This window comes from Halichoerus grypus, chromosome 9 (assembly GCF_964656455.1).
Source record: "Halichoerus grypus chromosome 9, mHalGry1.hap1.1, whole genome shotgun sequence".
Classification (NCBI taxonomy): Eukaryota; Metazoa; Chordata; class Mammalia; order Carnivora; family Phocidae; genus Halichoerus; species Halichoerus grypus.
Window position 1 is genome coordinate 81,996,513 of NC_135720.1, and position 25,099 is coordinate 82,021,611.

The 25,099-nt window shown below is 42.1% G+C and overlaps 1 protein-coding gene across 2 annotated transcripts; it reads left to right on the forward strand.

Annotated features, from left to right (window-relative positions):
* Positions 1 to 1,915: 1,915 nt before the first annotated feature.
* Positions 1,916 to 23,577, forward strand: OOEP (oocyte-expressed protein). 2 transcript variants are annotated; one of them, XM_078055098.1, is made up of 6 exons: positions 1,916 to 2,274; positions 2,982 to 3,032; positions 19,596 to 20,295; positions 20,520 to 20,699; positions 21,057 to 21,198; positions 23,014 to 23,462. In XM_078055098.1, exons 3-5 carry the CDS (start codon positions 20,106 to 20,108, stop codon positions 21,155 to 21,157), a joined length of 471 nt encoding a protein of 156 aa, XP_077911224.1. In that variant the 5' UTR covers positions 1,916 to 2,274; positions 2,982 to 3,032; positions 19,596 to 20,105; the 3' UTR covers positions 21,158 to 21,198; positions 23,014 to 23,462. The 2 variants fall into 2 exon arrangements, with proteins under 2 accessions (XP_077911224.1, XP_035957044.1); XM_036101151.2 differs by having other exon boundaries at positions 21,057 to 23,577.
* The last annotated feature ends 1,522 nt before the right edge of the window (positions 23,578 to 25,099 follow it).

The following is a 25,099-nucleotide window of genomic DNA, read 5'->3' on the forward strand; positions in this document are numbered from 1 at the left end:
AGATTTTATTTATTTATTTGACAGAGAGAGACACAGCGAGAGCGAGAGAGAACACAAGCAGGGGGAGTGGGAGAGGGAGAAGCAGGCTTCCTGCCGAGCAGGGAGCCCGATGCGGGGGCTCGATCCCAGGAGTCTGGGATCATGACCTGAGCCGAAGGCAGATGCTTAACCACTGAACCACCCAGGCACCCCTAAATAAATCTTTTTTAAAAATGCAAATTTTTTATTCTCTTTCTGGAAATTTTTTATGTGCATGTCAGATAGCCATCCAAATTTGTTTTCAAAATACCCAGTGCCCTGTTACTGTTTTGAAATAATAATTTTATTAGATACCATACCATTTTGTATATATATGTTTATGTTTGTTTTATTTCTGGACTTCCTCTTCAGTTCCACAAAGACAAGGAGACTGACATGAACTCAAATTTTCAAAAGACCACTCCGGCCCCTGTAAGGAAAATAAATGTTAAAGGGGAAATATTTTGATCTCATGGAAAAGTTATAACTTAAGCAGCTGTAAGACCATTTGGAAGCTATTACAGAGGCAAGGGATAGTGATGGCTTGGACTGCTAGTTTCTTAGCAGTGCAGGCCATAAAAAGTAGTTCTATTTCAGATATATTTTGAAGGTAGAGCTGACAGGATTTGTTTATAGGTGTAAAATGTGACACAAAGAGAAGAGTCAACCAGGTGAATGGTTGTGGCCTTTACTGAAAGGGAGAATACTAAGGAAGGGGAAATGTGGGGAGTAGGTTAAATGAGAGATACCTATTACAGTGCAGGTGTCAGGTGGGGAGTTGGATATAGTAAATATTTTTCTTCTCTATGATTCTTTGTACAAATAAAGTTGCAAAAGAAAAAAGCAATCTCTAAGAAGAATAAAAAGTTTGTGATCTTTGAACTAGGAATTCTACATCTGAGGTTTTTTTCCCTGAGGTTCTTTTTTTAATGGAAATATTTATAACGTGAAAACAAGTTTATGTATGCAGATAGTAACAGCTGATATTTATTATTGAGTGTTTTCTACTTCCTTGGCACAATTAAGGGCTTTATTATGTATTAACTCATTTAAACAGTTCTAGGATCAAGGTACTATTATTATCATCCCCGTTGTACAGATGAAAAATGAGGAACTGAGAGGTTAGACATCTTGCCCAAGGTCACACACAGCTAGTTAGTGGTGGTGGAGGAGGGAGTGTAGAAAGGGAGAAAAGAAAGGGAGTAAAGTAGGTTCCCGAATTCAGAGCAACTAGTTATTGTTGACGGCCTAATGTCGTAGACAGCCTAAACGTGCCAGTGCATCATGGTGTATAATGCTAATTGAATTAGGAAAATACTATGAGCCGGAAATTGTCCTGAGCTCCTTGCATGCATTCAATTAATTTAATCTCTCGAGCAATCCTACAAGTACTACTATTTTTATTGGTTCACATTTTATAGATGAGGAAATCGAGGGACAAAGAAATTACGATAAGCAGCTCAGAGCCAGAAATCCAGTAAGTGGCAACGCTGGAGCTGAAATCCATAGTTCTCTATTCCTCTATGTTATTCCATAAACATTTTGTGCCAGGCGCAGTACTCTGTGCTAGGAATAGCTAGAGAAAGAAGACTTGGTCCCCGTTCTCAATGAATTTGAGCAAACAAAAGCAGATCGAACCGTTCTTTCGATCACTTTGCCTTCGGAGGTCCCAACTGAGCCTGTGAGCCTTGTCTGTGTCACGCTACTTTACGCTGAAGGTGCGGCGCTCCGCCGGCGCCTGTGGGCAGAGGGGAACCCAACGGTTGGAAAGCCGCCGCAGCCTTCCAGAGCACCAGATTGGGCCGCTCGGGCCGGTCCTCGCCGCCAGCGTCGGGGCCCCCAGGGCCGCCCCTGGCGGCGGGCGCGTGCGCTGAGCTGCCCTCGGGGAAGCCTCCCGGCAGCGCGCAACCCGACGCAGCGGCGCGCCCTCGGCGAATCCTGGCCCCCGGGGCGCGCCGGGATCTCGCCTGCAGCCCCCCCCCCCCCCGCTGCGGGATTGGGCGGCTCCCCAGCACCGCCCTAGCCTACCGCGCCGAAACGCGCCCGGCCGCTCCCAGGGCTTCTGTTTCCCGCGGGCTGTGGCTTACAGCTTCCTCCGGCCTCTGACGGCGGCCTCGCCCCGGAGGACGGGGAGGATTTACCTGTAAGGCCCTGGACGCATCGATCTGCGCATTTTCCCCGACTGGTTTCAAGAGGAGCACCTGCAACGCCGGTGGTGTTTGACCTACCCCTAGAGCAGGCGTCAGAAGATCTTTGGTGAGTGCTTGGATGGGGTCGCCCCCCACCAGGCCTCCTTAGGCGCTCTCCCTCTCCTCCGGCCACCTTTGGTATTATCGCTCAGCCAGCTCGGGCCTAGCCACTCCGTGCCCCCAACTCGCCGCGCGCACAACCCGGGCACCAGATTCCACACTTCTAGCAATGGACCGAGCTCCTGCTGCAAGCGCAAATTCTGGACCCCAAGGTTACGGCTAGGATCTCCATCTTCCAACCGCCCTCAAGGAAAAGTTTTAAACCATTATGCTCTGCAGAAGAAGGCCAACTCCTCATCCTTGAGTCGCCTGAGGATAGGAGGGACCGCTGCGGGTCCCGGGCGGCTGGGCAAGACGGAGTACTAGGGCAGGGTGGGGATGGATCCAGGCACGGGCCTGGGTGGGGAGTGCAGTTTGCCTTTCCGCAAGGCCTCGGGAGCTTTCTAGAGCCCGAGTCCCGCCCACTCTGTATGGAGAAATCGCAATCCTTCGGGCCCTCAAGATTTTAGCGAGGTTAGATGGAGGGGGAGAAATCGGTGTCATCCTCCGCATCCCCTGTACCCGCCTAACCTCAAGGGGTTCCCAACACATGCCCAACTTAGCCCCAAGAAAAAAGAGCAGGGCAGGCTCCCTCTGGTTCCACTTATGATGGTTCCAGGATTGTGGGTGGCCCTGTGAACTACTGAAAATCCAGTTGGATTTTTTTCCTTTCAGAGGCAGAGAAGAAGCTAATGGAATCCATGAGGATCACTATATCAGCTGCTGGTGAGAAAACCCTAGGATGTCGGGGCCTTTCCTTAATCTGAATGCTCACCTCAACACAAAGTGAGGGTGGGTGGGCCGTGTGGGTGCACAAGTGTGGGCACCAAGAGGCCTAGAATCAATTTGGAGTTCTGTCACAGAATGTGCCTGTCCTGCTTTGGTGGGGATAATTGGCCCTCTCCTCTTTCTGAGTTCTTGGCTGAGACCCCTGTAATAAAAGATTAACAAGAGAAAGCTATCCAGGGAAAAATAAGCAACGCTCCCCGCCCCCCCCCCCCTTAGGATTCAGGTTTAATGCAATTTTAATAGGGAAAGAGAAGGAATGTAAGCCTCTTAGGGGAGAGTTAAGTCATTTTTAGGGAAGATGAATGGGCACTTCGAAGAATAGATGGGAGGTACGATAATTTGTGACAGTTTTTCTGGGTGTCATGTCCATTTTTATCAATCTTACCTGGTTGAGGAACCTTGAAAAGAGGGGATTTATGCCAGTTGAGTTCCAGGCAGAAAAGAGGAGTTCAGAGAAAGACTCTCCCTGCATTTGCTGTTTTTCAAGCACCTACAGCTCAAAATATATCAAAGCAGCTTATTTGGGAATGGCACGTACTGAGCTCCTGCAGTCATTTTGGGGTGTCATTCTGTTACCTTTCATTTGCTATTAACAGAAACTTGTTTTAAAGATCACAAATGGGGGAGGGGTGCTTGGGTGGCTCAGTCGGTTAAGTGTCTTCTGCCTTTGGCTCAGGTCATGATCCCAGAGTCCTGGGATCCAGCCCCACATGGGATTCCCTGCTCAGTGGGGAGAGTCTGCTTCTCTCTCTCCCTCTGCCGCTCCCCCTGCTTGTGCACGCTGGCGCACGTACTGTCAAATAAATAACTAAATAAATAATTTAAAAAAAAATCACAAAAATACAATTGCACTTCTTTAATACTGAGTGAGAAGATAACTCTTGTTTTGCCAACATACTTATTAGCACAGATATTTTGGACTGCAGTTCTTCATGAAATATATAATGTAATATAATTTTAGAACATTTCCATTACCACCAAAAGGAAACTTTCTGCCCATCTGCAGTCACTCCGAGCTCTATTCACAGGCAATCTTTCCATCTCCATAAAGGTTTTATATAAAAAAAAATTTTTATATAAAAAAGATTTTATATATCATATAATACTTATCTTTCTGTGTCTGGCTTCTTTCATTTAGTGTAATGTTTTCAGGGCTCATCTCTGCTATGGCATTCAACAGTATCCTCCCTTTTAATTGCCAACCAGTGTTTCATTATATGGATATAGTACATTTTGTTTATACATTAACTAATTAATGGACATTTGGGTTGTTGTCATTTGGATGTCATGAGAAAATGCTATGAACATTTGCTTTTAAGATTTTGTTTTCATTTCTCTTGGATATCCGGGAATGGTCATGAAGAAACAGGCAAACGTTCCCAAGGTGGCTTTTGACATTCCCACCAGAAGTGTATGATGAGTGTTCTAGTTTCTCCACATCCTCAATACTTGTAATTGTCTTTTCTTTTTAAGATTTTATTTATTTGAGAGAGAGCAAGAGTGGGGAGGAGAGGGAGAAGCACCCGCCAAGCAGGGAGCTCGAGGACATGGGGCTCCATCCCAGGACCCTAGAATCATGACCTGAGTGTAAGGCAGACATTTAACTGAGCCACCCAGGCGCCACTGTAATTGTCTTTTTGGTTATAGACCTTCTTGGTGCCGTAATGCTATTTTGTGCTTTTAATTTGCTTTTCCTTAATAACTAATGATATAGAGGATCTTTTTATGTGCTTATTGACCATTAATATGGTGAAAGATCTATTAATATCGTTTATCCATTTTTTTCTTTTATCCACTTCTAATTGGTTGTCTTAATGAGTTGTAAGATACATATATATATACACATATACATATATATATGTATATATCCTTTGTAGAACATATGATTTGCAAGTAATTTCTCCCAATGTGTGGCCTGTCTCTTCACTTTGTTGATGGTGTCTTTTTTTTTTTTTTTTTAAAGATTTTATTTATTTATTTGAGACAGAGAGAATGAGAGAGAGAGCACATGAGAGGGGGGAGGGTCAGAGAGAGAAGCAGGCTCCCTGCCGAGCAGGGAGCCTGATGCGGGACTCAATCCAGGGACTCCAGGATCATGACCTGAGCCGAAGGCAGTCGCTTAACCAACTGAGCCACCCAGGCGCCCTTGATGGTGTCCTTTAAAGTACAAAGTTTAATTTTGATGAACTCCAACTTACCAACTTTTTATCACTTTTGCTTTTGGTATTATGTCTAAAAAAAATCTTTGCCTAGGGGTGCCTGACTGGTTCAGTTGGTAGAGCATGTGACTCTTGATCTCGGGGTTTTGAGTTTGAGCCCCATGTTGGGCTTAGAGCTTACTTAAAAAAAAAATCTTTGCCTAAACGAATGTCATGAAAGTTTACTTTTATGTTTTCTAAGAGTTTTTATAGTTTTAGCTCTTACATTCAAGTCTGCAGGCTTTTTCCAAATTAATTTTTGTGTATATTTTAAGTTAAGGTAAGGGTCTAAATTCATATTTTGAGTTTTCTAATCTATGCACGAAATACCTTCATTTATTTAGATACTTAAATTTTTTTAAAGATTTTATTAGAGAGAGAGAGAGAGCAAGTACAAGCAGGGGGAGCTGCAGAGGCAGAGGGAGAAGCAGACTTCCCACCAAGCAGGGAGCCCAACATGGGGCTTGATCCCAGGACTCTGGGATCATGACCTGAGCCACCCAGGGCGCCCCTAGATATTTAATTTCTTTAAGCAGTGCTTTGTAGTTTTCAGTATACAGGTCCTGCACTTACTAAATTTATTCCTAAGTATCTTTTAATGCTCTTTATGACTGGAATTTTCTTAATTTCATTTTTAGGTTTGTTGCTAGTATATAGAAATATAATTGACTTTTGTCCATATCGATCTTGCATCTGTAACCTTATTGAACTCATTTTTTATAGTAGTGTGTGTGTGTGTGTATTCCTTAGGATTTCCTACGATACAAAATCTTTTTGTTCGTGAGCAAAGACAATCTTACTTTTCCGGTATGCATGCCTTTTCTTTCTTTTTGTTGCCTGATTGCACTGGCTAGAACTTTCAATACAATGTTAAATAAAAGTCAGAGCAGCCATCATTACCTTGTTCCCGATCTTTGGGGGGAAAAATCAGTGTTTCACCATTACTTATGATATATGATGCTAGCTGTGGATTTTTTGATAATGGCTTTTATTAGGTTGAGGAAGTTCCTTTCTATTCCTAGTAGTATTCTTATCATGAATGGATGTTGGATTTTGTCAAATACATTTTCTGCATCTGTTGAGATGATCATGTGTTCTTTATTCTATTAACATTGTATATTACATTAATTGACTTTTGAAAAATGTTTTTATTTATTTAAGTAATCTCTACTTCCAATGTGGGGCTTGAACTTAAGACCTGGAGATCAGGAGCTTCACGCTCCTCTGACTGAGTCAACCAGTTGCCCCTACATTAATTGACTTTTGAGATAAATCTCACTTGCTCGTGGTGTATAATTTTTCAGTGTTGCTGGATTTATTTGATTTGCTAGTTTCCTGTTGAAGATGTTTGCATCTATATTCATGAAGTATATTGGTCTGTAGTTTTCTTGTGAGATTTTTTTTTTTTTAAAGATTTTATTTATTTATTTGACAGAGAGAGACACAGTGAGAGAGGGAACACAAGCAGGGGGAGTGGGAGAGGGAGAAGCAGGCCTCCTGCGGAGCAGGGAGCCCGATGCGGGGCTCCATCTCAGGACCCTGGGATCATGACCTGAGCCCAAGGCAGATGCTTAACCGACTGAGCCACCCAGGCGCCCCTCTTGTGAGATTTTTGATTATGGTACCAGGGTAATGCTGGCCTCGTAGAATGAGTTGGGAAGCATTCCTTCATCTTTTTTTCTTTTTTTAAGAGTTTGCTTAAGTATCGGTCGGTATGGATTCTCTTTTAAATATTTGGTAGAATTCACTAGTAAAATAATCTGAACTTGGTCTTTTCTTTGTGTGAAGTTTATTTTTTTTCCATTACTAATTTGGTCTCTTGTTATAGGTTTATTCAGATTTCGGGGTGCCTGGGTGCCTCAGTTGGTCAGTTGAGCGTCTGCCTTCGGCTCAGGTCATGATCCCTTGAGTCCTGCATTGGGGTCCTTGCTCAGTGGGGAGCCTGCTTCTCCCCCTGCTTGTGTGCATTCTCCCTCTCTCTAACAAATAAATAAAATCTTAAAAAAAACCCAAACAGATTTTGTTTATCCTGAGTCTGTATCAGCAGTTTGTATTTTATTTATTTTTAAGTAATCTCTGTGCCCAATGTGGGGCTCATGCTCACGACCCTGAGATCGAGTCACATGCTCTACCAACGGAGCCAGCCAGGTGCCCCAGCAGTTGTAGTTTTCTAGGACTTTTTCCATTTCATCCAGGTCACTTAATTTGTTGGCATATACTTGTTCATAGTATTTGCTTACAATTATTTTTATTTTTGTAAGGTCAGTGATAACATCCCTTCTTTAATTTCTGATTTTAGTAATTTATTTTTTTTTAAATATTTTTTTCTTTTCAAATTTTTATTTAAATTCCAGTTAACATACAGTGTAATTGGTTTCAGGGGTAGAATTCAGTGATCATCACTTACATACAACACCTAGTGCTCATCACAAGTGCTCTCCTTAATACCCATCACCCATCTAGCCCATCCCCTACCTGATTTTAGTAATTTAAATTTTATTCTTTGTCAATCTTGTTTTTCTTTGCAAAGGGACCCACTTTTTATTGACTTTTTCTGTTTTCTATTTCATAGTTTTTTCACTCTTAATCTTTATTACTTCCTTCCTTCAGCTTGTGTTACTTTTACTCCTCACTAATAAGATCATGCCCCTCCCCCCAGCTCATAGGTGATTTTACAAACTACTTGATCAAGAAAACAGAGGCAGTTGATACAATTCCCTTAACATTCCCACCCTTAAGAAATGTATTGGGCATATCGTTTCATATAGATGGTTTCTTTTACTTCACGATTACAGGTGTCCTTCCAGGTTTTCTTCAGCACTAATCGAGCCACCTATTTCTGATCAACTTGACCCAAGTCTTTCCATTAATCTCTTGAGTGGTGGGCCAAAGAAAATCTTTCCCCTAAAAAAGTCAAAACCTTCCCTGGCCTCAGGTGCTATTTGCCCTGTCTCTTTCCTTGAACACCCAGGCTACCGAGAAGTCTGCAATGGCAACCCCAAATTCCTCAGCCCATGCTCACCCTTAGCCTTCTTCGAAGTACATTCTGCTGTTTTACTGGACCACTGCACCCTTTGACAAAGTGAGAATTCACTTTCTCAACCTTGCCTCCCTCCCCTAAGACCCGTTTTCTTTAATGATTTTCAATGGCCAGATTTGCCAACGTGTGGTTTTGGCCTTCAGCTCTTCCCACAGGCTATTTTTACCCTACATATCCAGAGTGAAGTTGTCCAATACCTGAAGGCAGAACTCAGACTCAGACTGAAACCCAGCAGACAGATTTCCAAATCTTGTTTGTAAACCTGGGTCTACTTTTCTCCTTTTTTTGATCACTGCTATCTCTTGTGTTCTAGGCACTTAACTCTGTATTCTCTGGCCTCTGTGCAATAAAGTTTTAACTGTGCAATAATGTTTCAACTTTATAGATAAGTCAGAATTTATTAAGACTACATGCTAATTGTTTTACATTTTTTTAAAGGTTTTATTTATTTATTTAACAGAGAGAGACAGCGAGAGAGGGAACACAAGCAGGGGGAGTGGGAGAGGGAGAAGCAGGCTTCCCGCTGAGCAAGGAGCCCGATGTGGGACTCCATCCCAGGACCCTGGGATCATGACCTGAGCCAAAGGCAGATGCTTAACAACTGAGCCACCCAAGCACCCTGACTACATGCTAATTTTACTTGATCACTAGATCTCTAAACTTTTTAAAAAATTAATTTACCTACTTACATGTATAAATCACGAGGCTGAAGCTCAATGAATTTTCAAAGTAGCACTGCTGTAAATACCATCCAGATCAAATGAAAGAATATTACCAGAGTCCTTTGGACCTTTCCTTCTCTTGCATGTTTTTTTTTTTTTTTTTTAAAGTATTCACACAGAATTTTCTTTTTTTTTAAGATTTTATTTTATTTTTTTATTTGAGAGAGAGAATGAGAGAGAGAGAGAGAGCACATGAGAGGGGGGAGGGTCAGAGGGAGAAGCAGACTCCCTGCTGAGCAGGGAGCCCGATGCGGGACTCGATCCCGGGACTCCAGGATCATGACCTGAGCCGAAGGCAGTCGCTTAACCAACTGAGCCACCCAGGTGCCCCTGTTTTTGAACTTTATATAAATGGAATCATACAGTATTCTTTAACTTCTCATGTTGTAGTAGACTTAGGAGTAAAATTGTTGAATCACAGGATGCAGGTATGTTCATAAAATGAGCAGGCATGTGGTTTCCATAAAGAAACTGCTAATGTGTCAAAGAACTGCAATCAGTGTCACCACATCTAGCCTTTTTAGATGAAAGGGGTCACTTATATGCCATCATCTGCTTCTGAAGGATTGCTAAGAATTCCCAGTTTGAGGTCTCCAGCTGATCCGATCTTCCAGTGATTTGAGGGTGGTAAATATATTTAAATTGAGACATGGATTCAAGGATCAACACTGGAGTTTTACTGTTGTGGTAGTTGTTAATGGTGTGTGGTAAGGTCTTTGGATCTCTGATGTCTCTTTTAGAAGAGGATTTAAATTGTGAAGTGGCTGTTTGAGAGGATGTTGTAGAAATGCTTCTGGTACCTATTGTCACAATGTGTACTTGTAATATTTAGTTATGTTAGCCTAAATACAGTAAACACTGAGATTAGGGGCAGTCTTTCCAGACACAAAGGAAAGCCTGGTTATCAGTTCATAGGGAGAAAATCAGTGAGCTCCTAAGGGAGTTGTCCTTATCATTAACAATTTATACCAAAGAAATTTAGAATTTTCTGAAAGTTTGCCTCGCTTAGGTTTGAAGGTTCTATTTATCCTTTCTTTTTACTTTAAGTTTTTTTACTTTTATTTATTTATTTGACAGAGAGAGACACAGCGAGAGAGGGAACACAAGCAGGGGCAGTGGGAGAGGGAGAAGCAGGCCTCCCGCCAAGCAGGGAGCCTGATACGGGGCTCCATCCCAGGACCCTGGGATCATGACCTGACCCGAAGGTAGACGCTTAATGACTGAGCCACCCAGGCACCCCTCTGTTTATCCTCTCTATCATGCCTGAAGAGTGAAGGTGGGATGGACAGGGAGATCATGAGTAAAATGTAGTATCTTACAAAGCCCCTTCATAATGATTCTAGTGTCTCTATCACTGGAGATAGAACTCAGGATTTCCTAGGCAGGAAACACAAAGTCAAGCATCTTCACACACACACACACACACACACACACACACACACACACACACACACACACCTACTATTTTTGGGAAAAGCTTTGATATGTCCTAAAAATAGACATGTAATGACTAAACATTAAATCCTAGTGCTGCAGGAAGCATAGTAAAAACCATATGGAGATGTTTAAAGGGGTCTTGATGTTTTGGCTCCAGGTTCTGTTTCATTTTTACAGTTTTTACTGGATTATGTTGTCAGCAAGGAGGACATCACTAGAAACTTCTTTGGATATGTCTTTAAAACGTCCCACCAGGGCTGGTTTAAGACTGTAGTTGATTGGGGCACCTGGGTGGCTCAGTCGGTTAAGTGTTTGCCTTTGGCTCAGGTCATGATCCCAGTGTCCTGGGGTCCAGTCCATCCAGTCCCCATTGGGCTCCTTGCTCAGCTGGGAGTCTGTTCCTCCCTCTCCCTCTGCCCCTCCCCTGGCTTGTGTTCTCTCCTCTCTTGCTCACTCTCTCTCAAATAAATAAATAAAACCTTAAAAAAAAAAAACACTGTAGTTGATTTATCTCTGCCATGAGAATAAGGGTAAATACATCTGGAAAATGGCATTATGTTAATCAGCGATATCAGAATGGAAGAAACGGGGCGCCTGGGTGGCTCAGTCGTTAAGCGTCTGCCTTCGGCTCAGGTCATGATCCCAGGGTCCTGGGATCGAGTCCCGCATCGGGCTCCCTGCTCTGCGGAAGCCTGCTTCTCCCTCTCCCACTCCCCCTGCTTGTGTTCCTGCTCTCGCTATGTCTCTCTGTGTCAAAAAAATAAATAAAATCTTTAAAAAAAAAAAAAAAAAAAAGAATGGAAGAAACGGAATCGTAATGGTAACACAATCCTATAAGATTGTAGTCAACATATTATGAACAGAAAGGATACTGACAAACCTCTAGGACCTTTTGATTTAGATTTATATCATAAAATATACTATGATTATTCCTGATGAACAAAGTACAAAAGATAATTGGGCTTTTTCAATGATAACTTCATATGTATCTGAAACTACTCTCTTCCTTTCTCTCCCTCTCTTTTCCTCTTGCTTGGAAAAATTTAAATTTGATCAGTTAGGAAAAAACTACATTGTCACTGCACTTACATGACCCTAAGATGATTGCCTCCTTAAATTCGGCATCCTAGGCACCTCACTTAGCTCATTTTAGTTCTGGTATGCCACCCCAGCTGCTGGCCCGAGAAATCAGCATCCTTCTAGGAGGCAGAACACTGACAGAAGCTCTTTCCCAAACTAATTTCTCATGCACAGACAAGACTGAAGAAATATAGAGAGACAACATACAAGATGGTAGTAAAGCACATTGAAGGGAGATGAAGTTGAAAGCCATACTTCACCAGAGGATGCCCCAAATCTCACTAGATAAATTTGATATCGAAGTGCTAAATAGATAATCAAGAGTCCAGAATTAGGGAGAAACAACAAATACACAGTTGGGGAAAGAAAGTCCTCAGGAAGTGAAACATAAGGGCCTCGGTCTTGGAGTTACACGTCATTACGGAGTGGAGGGGAGGTTTCCGGTCTGTGGCAGTGAGGATCTCAGGCAAACCTCAGCAGACCCTCCAAATTATCCTAGTCCAAATACTAGTCAGTATAAGGCCGTTGGGGACAAACCTGTAGTCTGACAAAGCCAGTTTTATTGACTCATTCCTGTGAGGAACAGTGCATAACAGAAAACCATGGTGCATCTCACCAAAAAAAATTTTTTTTTTCTTTTTGTAGGATTTTGGGGAAGAATGAAGTATAGCTGATCTTTAAATAAAACTGTTGCTTTGGAATGTGGGTGTAAGGTCAACATCAGATCTTAACTGTGGAGTCCTATTTCCTTGGAAACTACAAAATTGAGATACACCTAGAATGTTGTATCCAGTAACCCCTTAACTGAAACTCTGCAGCTGAGTTGTAAATCAAGGCTGCTTCTCTGTCAAAGTGAAGTAGTTTCTCCAGGCAAGAGTCGGATGTTCCATTGTTAACTTACCAGATTTCAAATGGCAAAGTTTCTGAGTCTATAATCTCAGAAAACAAAGTTTCTTTTTTGTTTGTTTTTTTAAAGATTTTATTTATTTATGTCAGAGAGAGAGACAGAGCACAAGCAGGGGGAGCTGCAGGCAGAGGGAGAAGCAGACTCCCCGGCTAAGCAGGGAGCCTGATGTGGGGCTCGATCCCAGGACCCTGAGATCATGACCTGAGCTGAAGGCAGACGCTTAAGCCTAAGTGACCGAGCCACCCAGGCATCCCAAAAACAAAGTTTCTGATTTAGTAAGAATGCAGTAGTCATTCAAAGGAGGGAGGGGAGATCATTATGACAATTTATGAATTTATGTGTGCAGCATGTCTTTGGGAGAAACACTGTTGTTAACTCGGCAGCTCGCTTTATCAGTGCCTGTCCTCTTGGCCTGCTAATTGGCAGGGCAGACTTTCTTTCTCATACTAAGCTAACCTTCTTTTTCTTCTCCTTCCTCTTCCTCCTCCCCCTCCCCCTCCCCCTCCTTCTTCTTCAAACGAAGCCTTGAAAAAGGCTGTTTTTTTCTGTAGAATCTCAGTCTGCCTCAGAAATGAGACACAAAGTACCTCTCAAAGTGAGGATGAGGGAGGAAGAATTAGTTGAAAGTCTGTATAAGGGGCAGAAGCATTGCCCTCCTTCTAGCATTCTGTTCCCGACACTGATTGAAGGCGTATTTGAGATTGGTATAGATCCAGAAAGGTTCTGGACTCTGGGCCAACAGATGCTAGAAGAGTAAAGACGTGCAAAAGCAAATAAGGAGTTTAATACAACTCCTCTGTCCCTATTTGACTCACATAATCCTGGGACACAGGTTTGCACCTTCCAGGCAGAAACGTGGATAACTCCTCTCAGGTGAAATTGATTAGTTCAAGAAAACGCAAACACAAAACCCTGATACTGAGGAGGAAGGACTTGCCCACTGAGTTTCCTATGTGAGGAGCAAGCCTTAGAAACAACTACCCCACTCTGGAGATAAGGAGTTGGTGGTGGGGCAGTAATGTGTGTTTTAACTTGCCCTCTAGGTGATTTTGTTGTAGTTAAAGTTTACAAACTATTGAGACAGCTTATTTTACAATGAAGCCCTTGAGTAAACCCCTGATCATAAAGCTGCCAGTCAGGTTTTTTAAACAGGAACAACCATACATAATGAGCAATGTTCCAAGAAAATCTCTAATATGAAAGAGAAAAAGATAAAAAGAAATCTGAAAACAGAAACAATGTAGTAAACAGAAGAAAACTTGAAAAGGCATTAATATCATCTGAAAGATTAGAGAAGACATTAAATTCAGGAAATAAGAACAGATTATAAAAAGAATATTCAAAGACTAAAAGAGGTTTGTCAAATAGGAAAGAAAGTGTAAGAAAAATATGGGAAGAGTCTAGAAGATCCATTATAAAATGTAGCAATCAATTAACAGGTTTCAGGAAATAATAGAGAAAATGTTGAGGAGGAAATTGTCAAAGAAATAGTTCGAAAAGGGGCGCCTGGGTGGCTCAGTCGGTTAAAGTGTCTAACTTTTGCTCAGGTCATGATCTCAGGGTAGTGGAACTTAGCCCCGCATTGGGCTCCCTGCTCAGCGGGGAGCCTGCTTCTCCCTCTCCCTCTGTGCCTCCCCTGCTCATGCTCTCTTTCTCTCTCTCAAATAAATAAAATCTTAAAAAAAAAAAGTTCAAAAAACTTCCCAGAACTGAAAGAGAAGGCACACTGAAGGCACACTGACTGATCAACACAATGGATAAAAGAAAATTACACAGAAAAAATTACACTTCATCAGGACACTAAAGGACAAAGAAAAGGTCCAAAACACCTACAGACAGAGACAGAAAAGAAAATGACATGCAAAAAGAATGGAACCTATTCTGTGTAATATTGTAATGGTGGATATCATACATTTGTTAAAACCCATAGGATGTACAAGAGTGAACACTAATGTAAACCATGGACTTTGGGTGATATGTCGTTGTAGGGTCACTGATGGTTAACAAATGTTAACAATGCAAGATGTTGCTCGTGGGGATGCTGTGTTGTGTGAAGGTGGAAGGTGGTATATGGGAACTCACAGCTCAATTTTGCTGTGGACCAAAACCTGCTCAAAAAGATAATCCTATAAAAAGGAATGAAAACCAGAATGGCATCTCAGTTCTCTAGCAGTGTTAGAGGCCAGAAGACAATGCAGAATTGCCTTAAAAATTGTAAAGGAAAATTATTTAAAATTCAGAATATAACCCAACCAAACTATGAACAGATGGAGAATGTTAAAACATTTTTGGGCATGCAGACTGTCAAGAAATCTACCTCCCAGGAAGAGGAGAATATATTCCACCAAAAGAAGTCAACTGATAAAAGATTCCTTTCTGAGAATGTGCAGCCAATGCATTGCAGTCTCTGCAGTGAGTTGCAGTCAAGGACTCGGGCCCTTCCAGACCCATCAAGCTCTTTTGAATATTTACATTCCTAGGTCTCTATCCAAGGTCTTGGTCAGAGATCTTTTTCAGTAGGAGTTGAAGGGGAAGTGAGAGGAAGGAGGAGGAAACCATGAAGAAATTTTTCCCCCCTCTGACTCAGTAGCTAGTACTTTCCCACCCTGAGCCCTTCCTTCTTCCCCTCCTCCTCTGCCCCCACCACCTCAGGATCCATAAAACTGCCAGAGCTTTTTGTTTTCCCTCAACTGTGAGACACCTATGTCCGTGTTTATGTACTGACCACACTCTGGGAGAGAAAATGGAACAGAGAGAGGCAGCGCTTCCTCTGCTTCTAGCCTCTTGCTCATACAATTGCAGTAAGTGACTAAAGGTTTAACTCTTTCATTTTTGGCTTGTGGCTTTAATTGGCTACTCCGTCACCTGGCAGCTCAGTTCTCACTCCCTGCTAAGCTGAGCTCCTGACAGCCTCCTTCCCTAGGTTATCACTAACTGCAAAAAGTCATTTCATGTAATTTTGCATGAAGGATCCGGACAAGCTCATGGTCTACAGGATCCATTCTCTTGGCCTGGGTGGGACAATTAGGATTCCTGATTCCAAAGTATTTCATAGGGATCACTAATTGTTCTTGTTTTTGTCATAATGGCCCTGCAGATATATTGCGTTTGTTAAAGGAGGCCACAGTTTAAATATACCTCTACATCTCATCGTCACGTCACCAAAACTTAAAACTATCCTGATTTCCCTGAAACAAAACCTAAGCTTTTTTTTCATGTCAGATAACCTGGTAGCTTCCTAGCTAATCAGGTACAAACAGGTAAGCTTATGTAGTACTACTATCCTAAAAGGAATGTATGTTTCTAGTAGCCAATCATAACACAAAACAAGGTACTTCATTCATGCTTTATAAACCGAGTTTCAAGCTACTTTTGGTTTGGAAGTCTCCCTATTTTCCAATAGTTTGTTTCCCACTCAAAATATTTGTCCCATGTAAAGTTTTCTGAATTTTCTTTTGACACATTCTACCAGGGTCCTGTGCTTCTACACACTCTCTCACCAGATGATCTCCAAGATGATCCCTGAACAAAAAAGGCAACAAGATCTTGCAATACAGTTGATTATGAAGACAACGGAAGGCTTTCCAAACAGTGATCTCTAGTTTTCTCTGAACTGGTCAGCCCCTCAAAAATGAGAGAATGGGGTGCCTGGGTGGCTCAGTTGGTTAAGTGTCTGCCTTCGGCTCAGGTCATGATCCTGCATCGGGCTCCTTGCTCAGCGGGGAGTCTGCTTCTCCCTCTCCCTCTGATCCTCCCCCCACTCATGCTCTCTCAAAAAAAAAAAAAAAAATCTTTAAAAAAAATGAAAGAGGGCACCTGGGTGGCTCAGTCGTTAAGCGTCTGCCTTCGGCTCAGGTCATGATCCCAGGGTCCTGGGATCGAGCCCTGCATCGGGCTCCCTGCTCCTCGGGAAGCATGCTTCTCCTCTCCCACTCCCCCTGCTTGTGCTCCCTCTCTCGCTGTGTCTGTCAAATAAATAAATAAAATCTTAAAAAAAAAAAAAATGAAAGAATGGCCAAAAGTGGGAATTGAGAGACTGAATATATAAATGAACAATGGCCAGATATACTTTTGTATATGTTTAGAATTTTTCACAATACAAAATTTAAAATATTTTTAAAATGTCAGTGTCATTAAAGATTAAATTAAACAACAGAGAGTGATTCTAGATTAAGAGACTAGAGACATGATAAGTAAATGCAGTGCATGCTCCTTGATTGGACTGTAGATTTTTTAAAATTAACTATAAATTACATTATTGGAAAAATTGGGGACATTGAAATTGGACTGTATATTAGACAACAGTATTGAATCAATGTTATATTTCCTGGATTGAATAATTTTTATATGGTTATGTAGGAGAATGTCTTTGTTCTTAGGAGATAATGTTGAAATACTTGGGGTAGAGTGTCATGGTGTTTGCAACTTACAAATAGTTCATGAAAAACTATATGAAGGTAGAGAAAAGATAAATGAAAGAAAATGTTAGTGAAACTGAAAAGTATAGAATGTAAATTTAATATTCTTAAAATTTTCCCATAGGTTTCCCATACGTTTTTTCAAAGTAAAAAGTTGGTGGGAAAGGAGTACAATAAAATACATGTAATATTACAAAAAAGTAAAAAGCAAAAATTCCCAAATACTTGTATCTACATTTGTTGCAATGGAAGGATAATCCAAAAAATGAATAATAGTTGTTGGGGAGGAGAAGACAGGATTAACAAGAGGGGACTGAAAACTAGATTTTTCTGAATGTACATTTTCCATAATGTTTTTGAAATGTACTTTTAAATTAGTCTTATATTCTAAATAGCCTATCAGTGATGATTTTCATTTCTTACTTTATTTGAATATTATTTAGTAGTGTGGTATAATGTCTCCTTATCTATCCAGCTATCCATCCATCCGAGGGAACTGGTATATAATTACTGTTTGTAAATGCTCCTAAACATTAGAAAACTGTCCTATATTCAGAACTATTAGGCCTTTATTATATTCTTTTTCTGCATGATTGCTCCTTGTTTGTGATTTGTTAAATATCTCTTTACTAGTTTATTTTCCTCATTTTAACCATTTTTCCTCTCTGTGACCTATATTTTGATGTTATTTGATGCAAAAAATCAGTGTTATGTTTTCATTAGGCTTTGTAATGTTTTTCATTGTACAGAGATTTCTTAAGATTGAAGATTACAAGAAGTGAAGTTATGAAGAGTGAAGTTTCTCAATGAGAATCAATTCACTCACATACTTTATTGTCTGAACCCAAAGGTCCTCAGACTGGTTCCTCCAGGGCTAAGCAAAGAAAGTAAAAGCATGTGGTCTGCTGACGTCTTCTGGGTAGTATTTTTTTACTTTATGGGGTGCAGAGAGCTTAAATAACTTGCACTCAGCCCCAGAGCTAGAAAATATTGGAGCAGTATTCAAATCATGCCCTGTCCCTGTCAAAGTTAAATTACCTTGGAGGTAATAGAGTGATTCATCTTGGCAGATTCGCTAAATTTCAAAAAATTCCGTTTGAAGCTGGCATGAGGTCAGCAAATAAAACTCAAGGCTTGCTAGATGTACGAAACTTAATATAGAGTTTCTGCATAAAGCTAAGACCCCTAATAGCTATACTTCCAAAATAAAACTAAATCAGAAATAAACTTTGCCATCTAGATGGGAATGGCAAAGGAACATGTCTAGATCTTGCCTTTCTCTTGATCTAATAATTAATCACTACAAACCAGCCTTGTGGCTAACTCATGTTATATGTAGGAGTCTGAAAAATTTCAAGATCATTTGAAGTGGCCTCAGGTTGGATGCATCCTCAAGAGAATGGCTGAAGGAAAAAATTATCAATTTATGAAATGATGAAATTATATCCCTTATGCCAAAGTTTAAAAAATTAACCCCAGATGGTTCAAGGATTTACATACTTAGAAACTTCAGAATTCTTAGTAAAAAGTATAGGAGTGTCTTTAGACCTCAGGGCAGAGAAGGATTTCTTTCTTTCTTTTTTTTTAATATTTTATTTATTTATTTGACAGAGAGGGAGAGATAGAGCAGGAACACAAGCAGGGGGAGTGGGAGAGGGAGGAGCAGGCTTCCCGCTGAGCAGGGAGCCCAACGATGGGCTTGATCCCAGGACCCTGGGATCATGACCTGAGCCAAAGGCAGACGCTTAACGACTCAGCCACCCAGGCGCCCCCAGAGAAGGATTTCTTAAGCAAGACACAGAATGCACTTACTATAAAGACTTACAAGTCTTGACTATATTGAAATTAAAAATTTTATTTAACAAAAGACTCCTTAACGTGAAAAAACAATTTAAACTAGAAGAAGACATTCACAATACATACAATTGGGAAAAGATTACTAAGAGAGTGAGGGAGAATACTTGAAAGGGAGAACTTTCATATATTATTTTATATCCTTGAGAACTTTTGTTTTGCAATGTGCATATATTATGTTGATTTTTAAAATTAAATTGAAGAAATAAAAATATCCACTTAAGTTAGAGTCAATATCTCCTCTTATAGAGATTATCTGATAACCTTCGAAGCCTAGATGACGTGGATGAGGGAATTCAGGATATTAATACTATCAGCCTTCTGTAAATGATCAAAATTTTCCATTAAAAAGATTTTTAAAACAAACACACCATAGCTAATTGTAAGAACAAAATAGTTTGCACAGCATATGCTATCTATTCTAGAACAACTACCAAACAAGATTTCTAGAAATGCACTAGAAAAAGTAGAAGAACATGCATGGGATAATACACACCAGCTTCAGGACAATGATTTCCTGTGGGGAAGGAAAGGAAAGATGCTTTAAGTGCTATCTATTTTAAAGAAGAGAGAAGCGAGGCAAATGTGGGAAAATGTTAACATCTTGTTAAATGGGGCGATAGTGGGGTTGTCACATAGGTATTGGTTATATAACTTTTTGAATGTGTGAAATCTTTCCTAATTTACAGTTTTAACTAAAATTAATAACATTGAGAAGATATGTGCATCAACACTAGTTGTTTTAGGATGTTGGAAATAAACGGGATTTGTCTAGAGTCCCTACGTGTTCTATAATGACCACCTCTGACGTTTATATTTTAAAACACGACACACTTGCTTGAAGGATTTTGAAGTACTAACCAAACGGAGAGTTGGGAGACAACGGAGCAGAAGGAAGAAAATGTAGATTCGACGAGCCTGCCCTCAGCCTGATCCACCCACCTCTGGAAGGTAGCGCAGAAACCTTAACCCAGGCACGGAAAGTGAGTCCGGGTCAACGAGGCCTCCAATCCAAACCACGCTGGCAATCAGCTGTGTGCTGGGGCAAGGACCTTTGAGGCTAAGTGCCACCTGGCTCAGCGGAGATGATCACGGATAGCCTCTGAGAGCCGGCTGAAACTCAAATAAATGCTAGTTCAGGATCCGGGACGAAGCCCGGGTGGCTGGCTCCCCAGCGCCAGCAGGGAAGGGCGCCCAGCGTCAATTGGGTCGACTCACCCGGAACGGACGGCGAGGAGTCGCAGGAAGAGGCGGGGCTGGCCGGAAACCGTAAAAGGGGGCACAGGCTTCGCGCCTCGCTGGAGTTCCGCCGGCGCTCCCTGGACGTTGCTCTGCTTGGGCTGCGGGACCTAGCATGGTCGACGACGTAGGTGCTGCTAAGGCCCAGGGGGACGAATGGACGCCCGCCCAGTCCCTGGACAGGCTGCTCAGGTCACCACTTCCACCACCGCGGATTCGCACCCGGCCGTGGTGGTTTCCTGTGCAGGAACTGAGAGACCCGCTGGTGTTTTACCTGGAGGCATGGCTGGCTGACTCGATCTTCGGTGAGCCACCCCAGGGGTGCTGGTGGTATGACTCCCCTCCAGTCCAAGAGGAGAGAAACCCCGCAGAGCAACTCTCAACAGTCTCTGCCCGATTTGCAGGCCACCTTTGACGCCACGATGCCCACCTTCCAGCTCTTCCCTTCTCCGGCCAAAATTCCCTTCAAATTTAGCTCCTACTCACCTTCGACCATGCTTCCCCTCAGAGTCTCTCTTTTCCTGTTTAGGCCCAGACCGAGCCATAATTCCAGAAATGGAGTGGATGAGCCAAGTCCTGCTGACGGTGGACATAGTTAACTCTGGGGATTTGGTTGAAATCACCATCTTCGGACGGCCCCGTGTACAAAATCGGGTGAAGAGCGTGCTCCTGAGCCTGGCATCCTGGCACCAGAAACATCGTGCCCGAGGTGAGGGTCTCTAAAAACCTGCATGTGGAGGGAGCCACCAGTGAACCATCTGGCTGTACCGGGCTTTCTATCAGCCTTTATTACCTTACCAAAACTTTTTGCAGTTTTCTAACTGCAGTGTTCTGCATGCAGCCCCTGGGCAACCCTTTGTAAGAGGAGTCCCAAGTGGGACCTTGGCAATGTAAACAGATCTCACACATTCACTGCCCATGCAGCCTCAGCTTGGTTTCACCACTGTTTCCAGATCTTAGGTTCAGAGCCTCCACCTGAGAAGTGATGCTGCTAGCCCCTCCCCTCCTCCCTCACTCCCTTCAATGATGGAGTAGTTTGGAACAGAAAGCATTTTTCCTTATCCAGCTGAGAAGATGAAACAACTTGAGGAGTTCTTGAAGGCGGGTGCATCAGGTCCCCAGGCCCCCCAGCATCCTGTTGCATCAGTATTTTCAGGAGCATTGTGAGAAACAGTCCTGCTTCTACTACTAAAGTTGGAGAGAAGCAAGTATCCATAAATCTCTGCATTCTTTTTTTTCCTGTGTCTTGATGGGTAGTGCTTTGATTATTTTGATGCAAAAGTGAGTTTGTAGTGCCATTCTAGTAAATGAATTTCCTTTTTGTCCAATGGCATAAAGATCTTTGATCACTTAAAATTAAGCAAATATATAAAAGATTGATTCTGTTCATTCATGCCTTGATGTGAGGGCTGGGTAAAAGGCTGATAGGTAGTGGTTTTATTTTTGTTTTTTCCTTTGCCTCTATCATTTTGAATCTACTAACCCTTTTATGATTTTATGGCCAGAGTCAGGCCCTCAAGCACAGGCCCATGAATTTGCATTTCTAATAAGCTCATAGGTAATGCCAGTGTTTCTCCTCTGAGGCTCTCACTTTGAAGTTGGTGGTTTGGCCTCTGGGTAGCACCTAGTGTGAATTTTCTTCTTGGAGTGGAGGCTTCCTCCCTGCACATGGGTGGGTGCTCCAACACGAAAGCTGAGGCAATCAGTTATTTATTCTGTTAGCATTGTGATTCACCAGAGAGCAGGCAGGGTCCTTGGCAGCTTGGCTGTTGGAAGGCATCCTGCCACCAAGCCAGCTGTCTCATTTTCCTCTGAGGCCTGCACAGGTGCCCTGCATGAACTGGGCTGTTTTTCCATTACTCATTACCATGCTATGACCAATTTGTGCAAAACAGCCCCAACCTCTTGCTGTCTCCACTTTCAGGAAGCAGGATTCTTGGGACAGAGGTTGTCAAGAGCTCTATGGCTTCAGCACAGAGTTGGAATTGATTTAACTCATGAAGTTTCTTCACCCCTATACATAATAGATTCTGTTTGCAAGGGTTGTAAACACACATGAACAAGTCTTTTAATTTTAAAGATTTTACTTATTTATTTGTTTAGAGTGTGTGCACAGGTAGGCGGGTGCAGAGGGAGAGAGAATGAATCCCAAGGAGACTTGAGTTGCGCAGAGACAGAATTGGGGCTGGATCCCACTACCCTGAGATCACGACCCGAAATCAAGAGTCGGAGGCTTAACCAACTGAGCCACCCAGGTGCCCTGTACAAGTCTTTTAAAATGTGCTGCTTTGATTACAAGTGATATTGAACATTTTCCTATTTTGCTTCACATTTTTTTTTTATTAAAAGATTTTATTTATTTATTTATTAATTTGAGAGCGGGAGAGAGAAACAGCATGAGAGGGGAGAGGGCCAGAGGGAGAAGCAGGCTCCCCGCCGAGCCGGGAGCCCGATGTGGGACTCGATCCCAGGACTCCGGGATCATGACCTGAGCCGAAGGCAGTCGCCCAACCAACTGAGCCACCCAGGCGCCCCTTTGCTTCACATTTTTATAAAATCCTTTTACATTTTTCTTTATTCGTTCCTATATTCTTTAAACTTTGAAGATATGGATTTTTATTATCTGTACAAGCTTTTGTAACAACTAGTCCGTTATAACCGGTATTTTCTACCCCATTCCTTCTCAAATTTTTTATATATGAGAAATTTTCATTTTATGTAGTTAAACTAATTATGTTTTCTGTGTCATTTCCCCCTCCTCCCAACCCCTTACTTTTAAACTTAGGTACTCCTGCTTTTTCTCCTTCTGCAGAAATTTGACAAAATATTCCTACAGGTTATTTCTAGTGGGAAATCTACAAAGCCATTGAACATTGTTTTACTGTTATTTGGAGGCAGATGGTTATGCTTAAAACATTCTAATTTTCTAAAAATTATCCAGAATTAAATTACTAAATTATCCTGCATGTTTTTCATCCTTTATATGCACTAACATGTTGAAACCCTAACCCCTAGTACCTCAGAATGTGACTGTGTTTGGAGAGGCCTTTAAAGAGGTAATTAAAATGAAATAAGGTCCTATGGGTCGGCCCTTCTCAAATATGACTGGGGTCTTTATGGGAAGAGGAAATATGCACACAGATAGGTGGGTGCATGGAGAAGATCATGTGAGGAGACAGCAAGATGGCAGCCATCTGCCGGCGAAGGGGAGAGGCCTCAGAAGAAACCAACTCTGATGACATCCTGATTTTTGAACTTCCAGCCTCCAGATCTTTGAGAAAATAAATATCTGTTGTTTCAGCCTCCCAGTCTGTTACTTTGTTATGGCAGCCCTAGCAAACTAAAACAACATTTAGTATGGTTTTTCTGTGTTCCCTTTCACCATGTGCTGATACAGCATTTTTACTACCTTCATAACTTTTTTCTTTAAGATTTTATTTATTTGGGGGCGCCTGGGTGGCTCAGGTCATGATCCCAGAGTCCTGGGATCGAGTCCCACATTGGGCTCCTGGCTCATCGGGAAGTCTGCTTCTCCCTCTGACCGTCTCCCCTGTCATGCTGTTTCTCTCTCTCTCTCTCTCAAATAAATAAAATCTTTAAAAAAAAAAATTTTTTATTTATTTGTCAGAGAGAGAGAGAGAGCAAGCGCACAAGCAGGGGGAGTGGCAGGCAGAGGGAGAAGCAGGCTCCTTGCTGAGCAAGGAGCCCGATGTGGGACTTGATTTATATGAGAGAGAGCGTACAAGCAGGGGAGGGGCAGAGGCAGAAGGAGAAGCAGGCTTACCCCCTGAGCAGGGAGCCCAATGCAGGATTCGATCCCAGGACCCTGTGATCATGACCTGAGCCAAAGGCAGACGCTTAACCAACTGAGCCACTCAGGTGTCCCCCTTCATAACTTTTTAATAAAAAGAATAGCGCAGTCATTCTACTTTTCAGAATTTGGGGGTAATATTAGCTAGTTATTTGAATTTGTATCCCATACCAGGCCCTGTGCCAAGTACCTAAATAGGACATGATTAGCTTGCTAAGGTCACAGAGCTAGGATGTGGGGATGGATGGGTGAGATTTGAACCAAAACATTGATTCCAAGATCCAAATCCTTTATACTTTCCCACTGGCTCTTTTTTTCCACACCCAAATTTAGACTCATTTCTCATAGTTTTTCTTTTTTTTTTTTTTTTTTTAATTTTATTTATTTATTTGACAGAGAGAGACGCAGTGAGAGAGGGAACACAAGCAGGGGGAGTGGGAGAGGGAGAAGCAGGCCTCCCGCTGAGCAGGGAGCCCCATGCGGGGCTCGATCCCAGGATGCTGGGATCATGACTTGAGCCGAAGGCAGCCACTTAATGACTGAGCCACCCAGGCACCCCAAGTGTTTATTTCTTTTTAAGAGGAATTGGAATAAACCTCTTAACTGTAAAGAATGAACAGTATTTGTTCTTCTATTAAGGGATAAGACTTTTTTCTATTCATGATTCTGGGGCTCTGATGAGGTAAAAAAACAAATACATAACAGGACAGATTTATTCATGATTCTGGGGCTCTGATGAGGTAAAAAAACAAATACGTAACAGGACAGATTTATTCATGATTCAAGACTTTTTTCTAACAAGTTGCTAGAATAGAGCTATTTATTGGTACCACATCCAAAATAAAAATAGCATTATTGACTTTTCTTTTTTTAAATAACTTTTTTGCTTTATTCTGTTCACGTGTGACAGCTCCAAACCCACAACTTGGTTTTTCTCTTTTGACTTTGTTATTCTTTCATTATCTATGTCAACAGAAACTTTCTCCCACTAATATATGCAATTTGATCCTCATCCCATAGATCCTCAAAGATCATGGCTCTCCAGCACCAGCACCTGGGTCCTCCCCTTTGACTGTACCCATGTCTGTCTGTGCTGGGGCTCTGCCCTGGTCCCATCACCCCTGAGGTGCCTTAGGCCAGAAATGCCAAGCAGGCTCGATCCAAACTGCACGTAGGTGAACAAATGTTTCATTTCAAACCCTGTTATTTGCCCTGTAAATATGGCCCTTATGGGGATGGTCAGTTGGAAGTCTCACCTGAGGGGAGGATGCTCCGCCCAGGCCTCTCAATCGGGACTC

Excerpts from the sequence above, each read along its gene's own strand:
- OOEP (XM_036101151.2), top strand. The coding sequence starts at position 20,106 with ATGGTCGACGACGTAGGTGCTGCTAAGGCCCAGGGGGACGAATGGACG. Across the intron at positions 20,296-20,519 it reads GCTGGCTGACTCGATCTTCG|GCCCAGACCGAGCCATAATT; the intron begins GTGAGCCACCCC and ends TTTCCTGTTTAG. Across the intron at positions 20,700-21,056 it reads CCAGAAACATCGTGCCCGAG|CTGAGAAGATGAAACAACTT; the intron begins GTGAGGGTCTCT and ends TTCCTTATCCAG.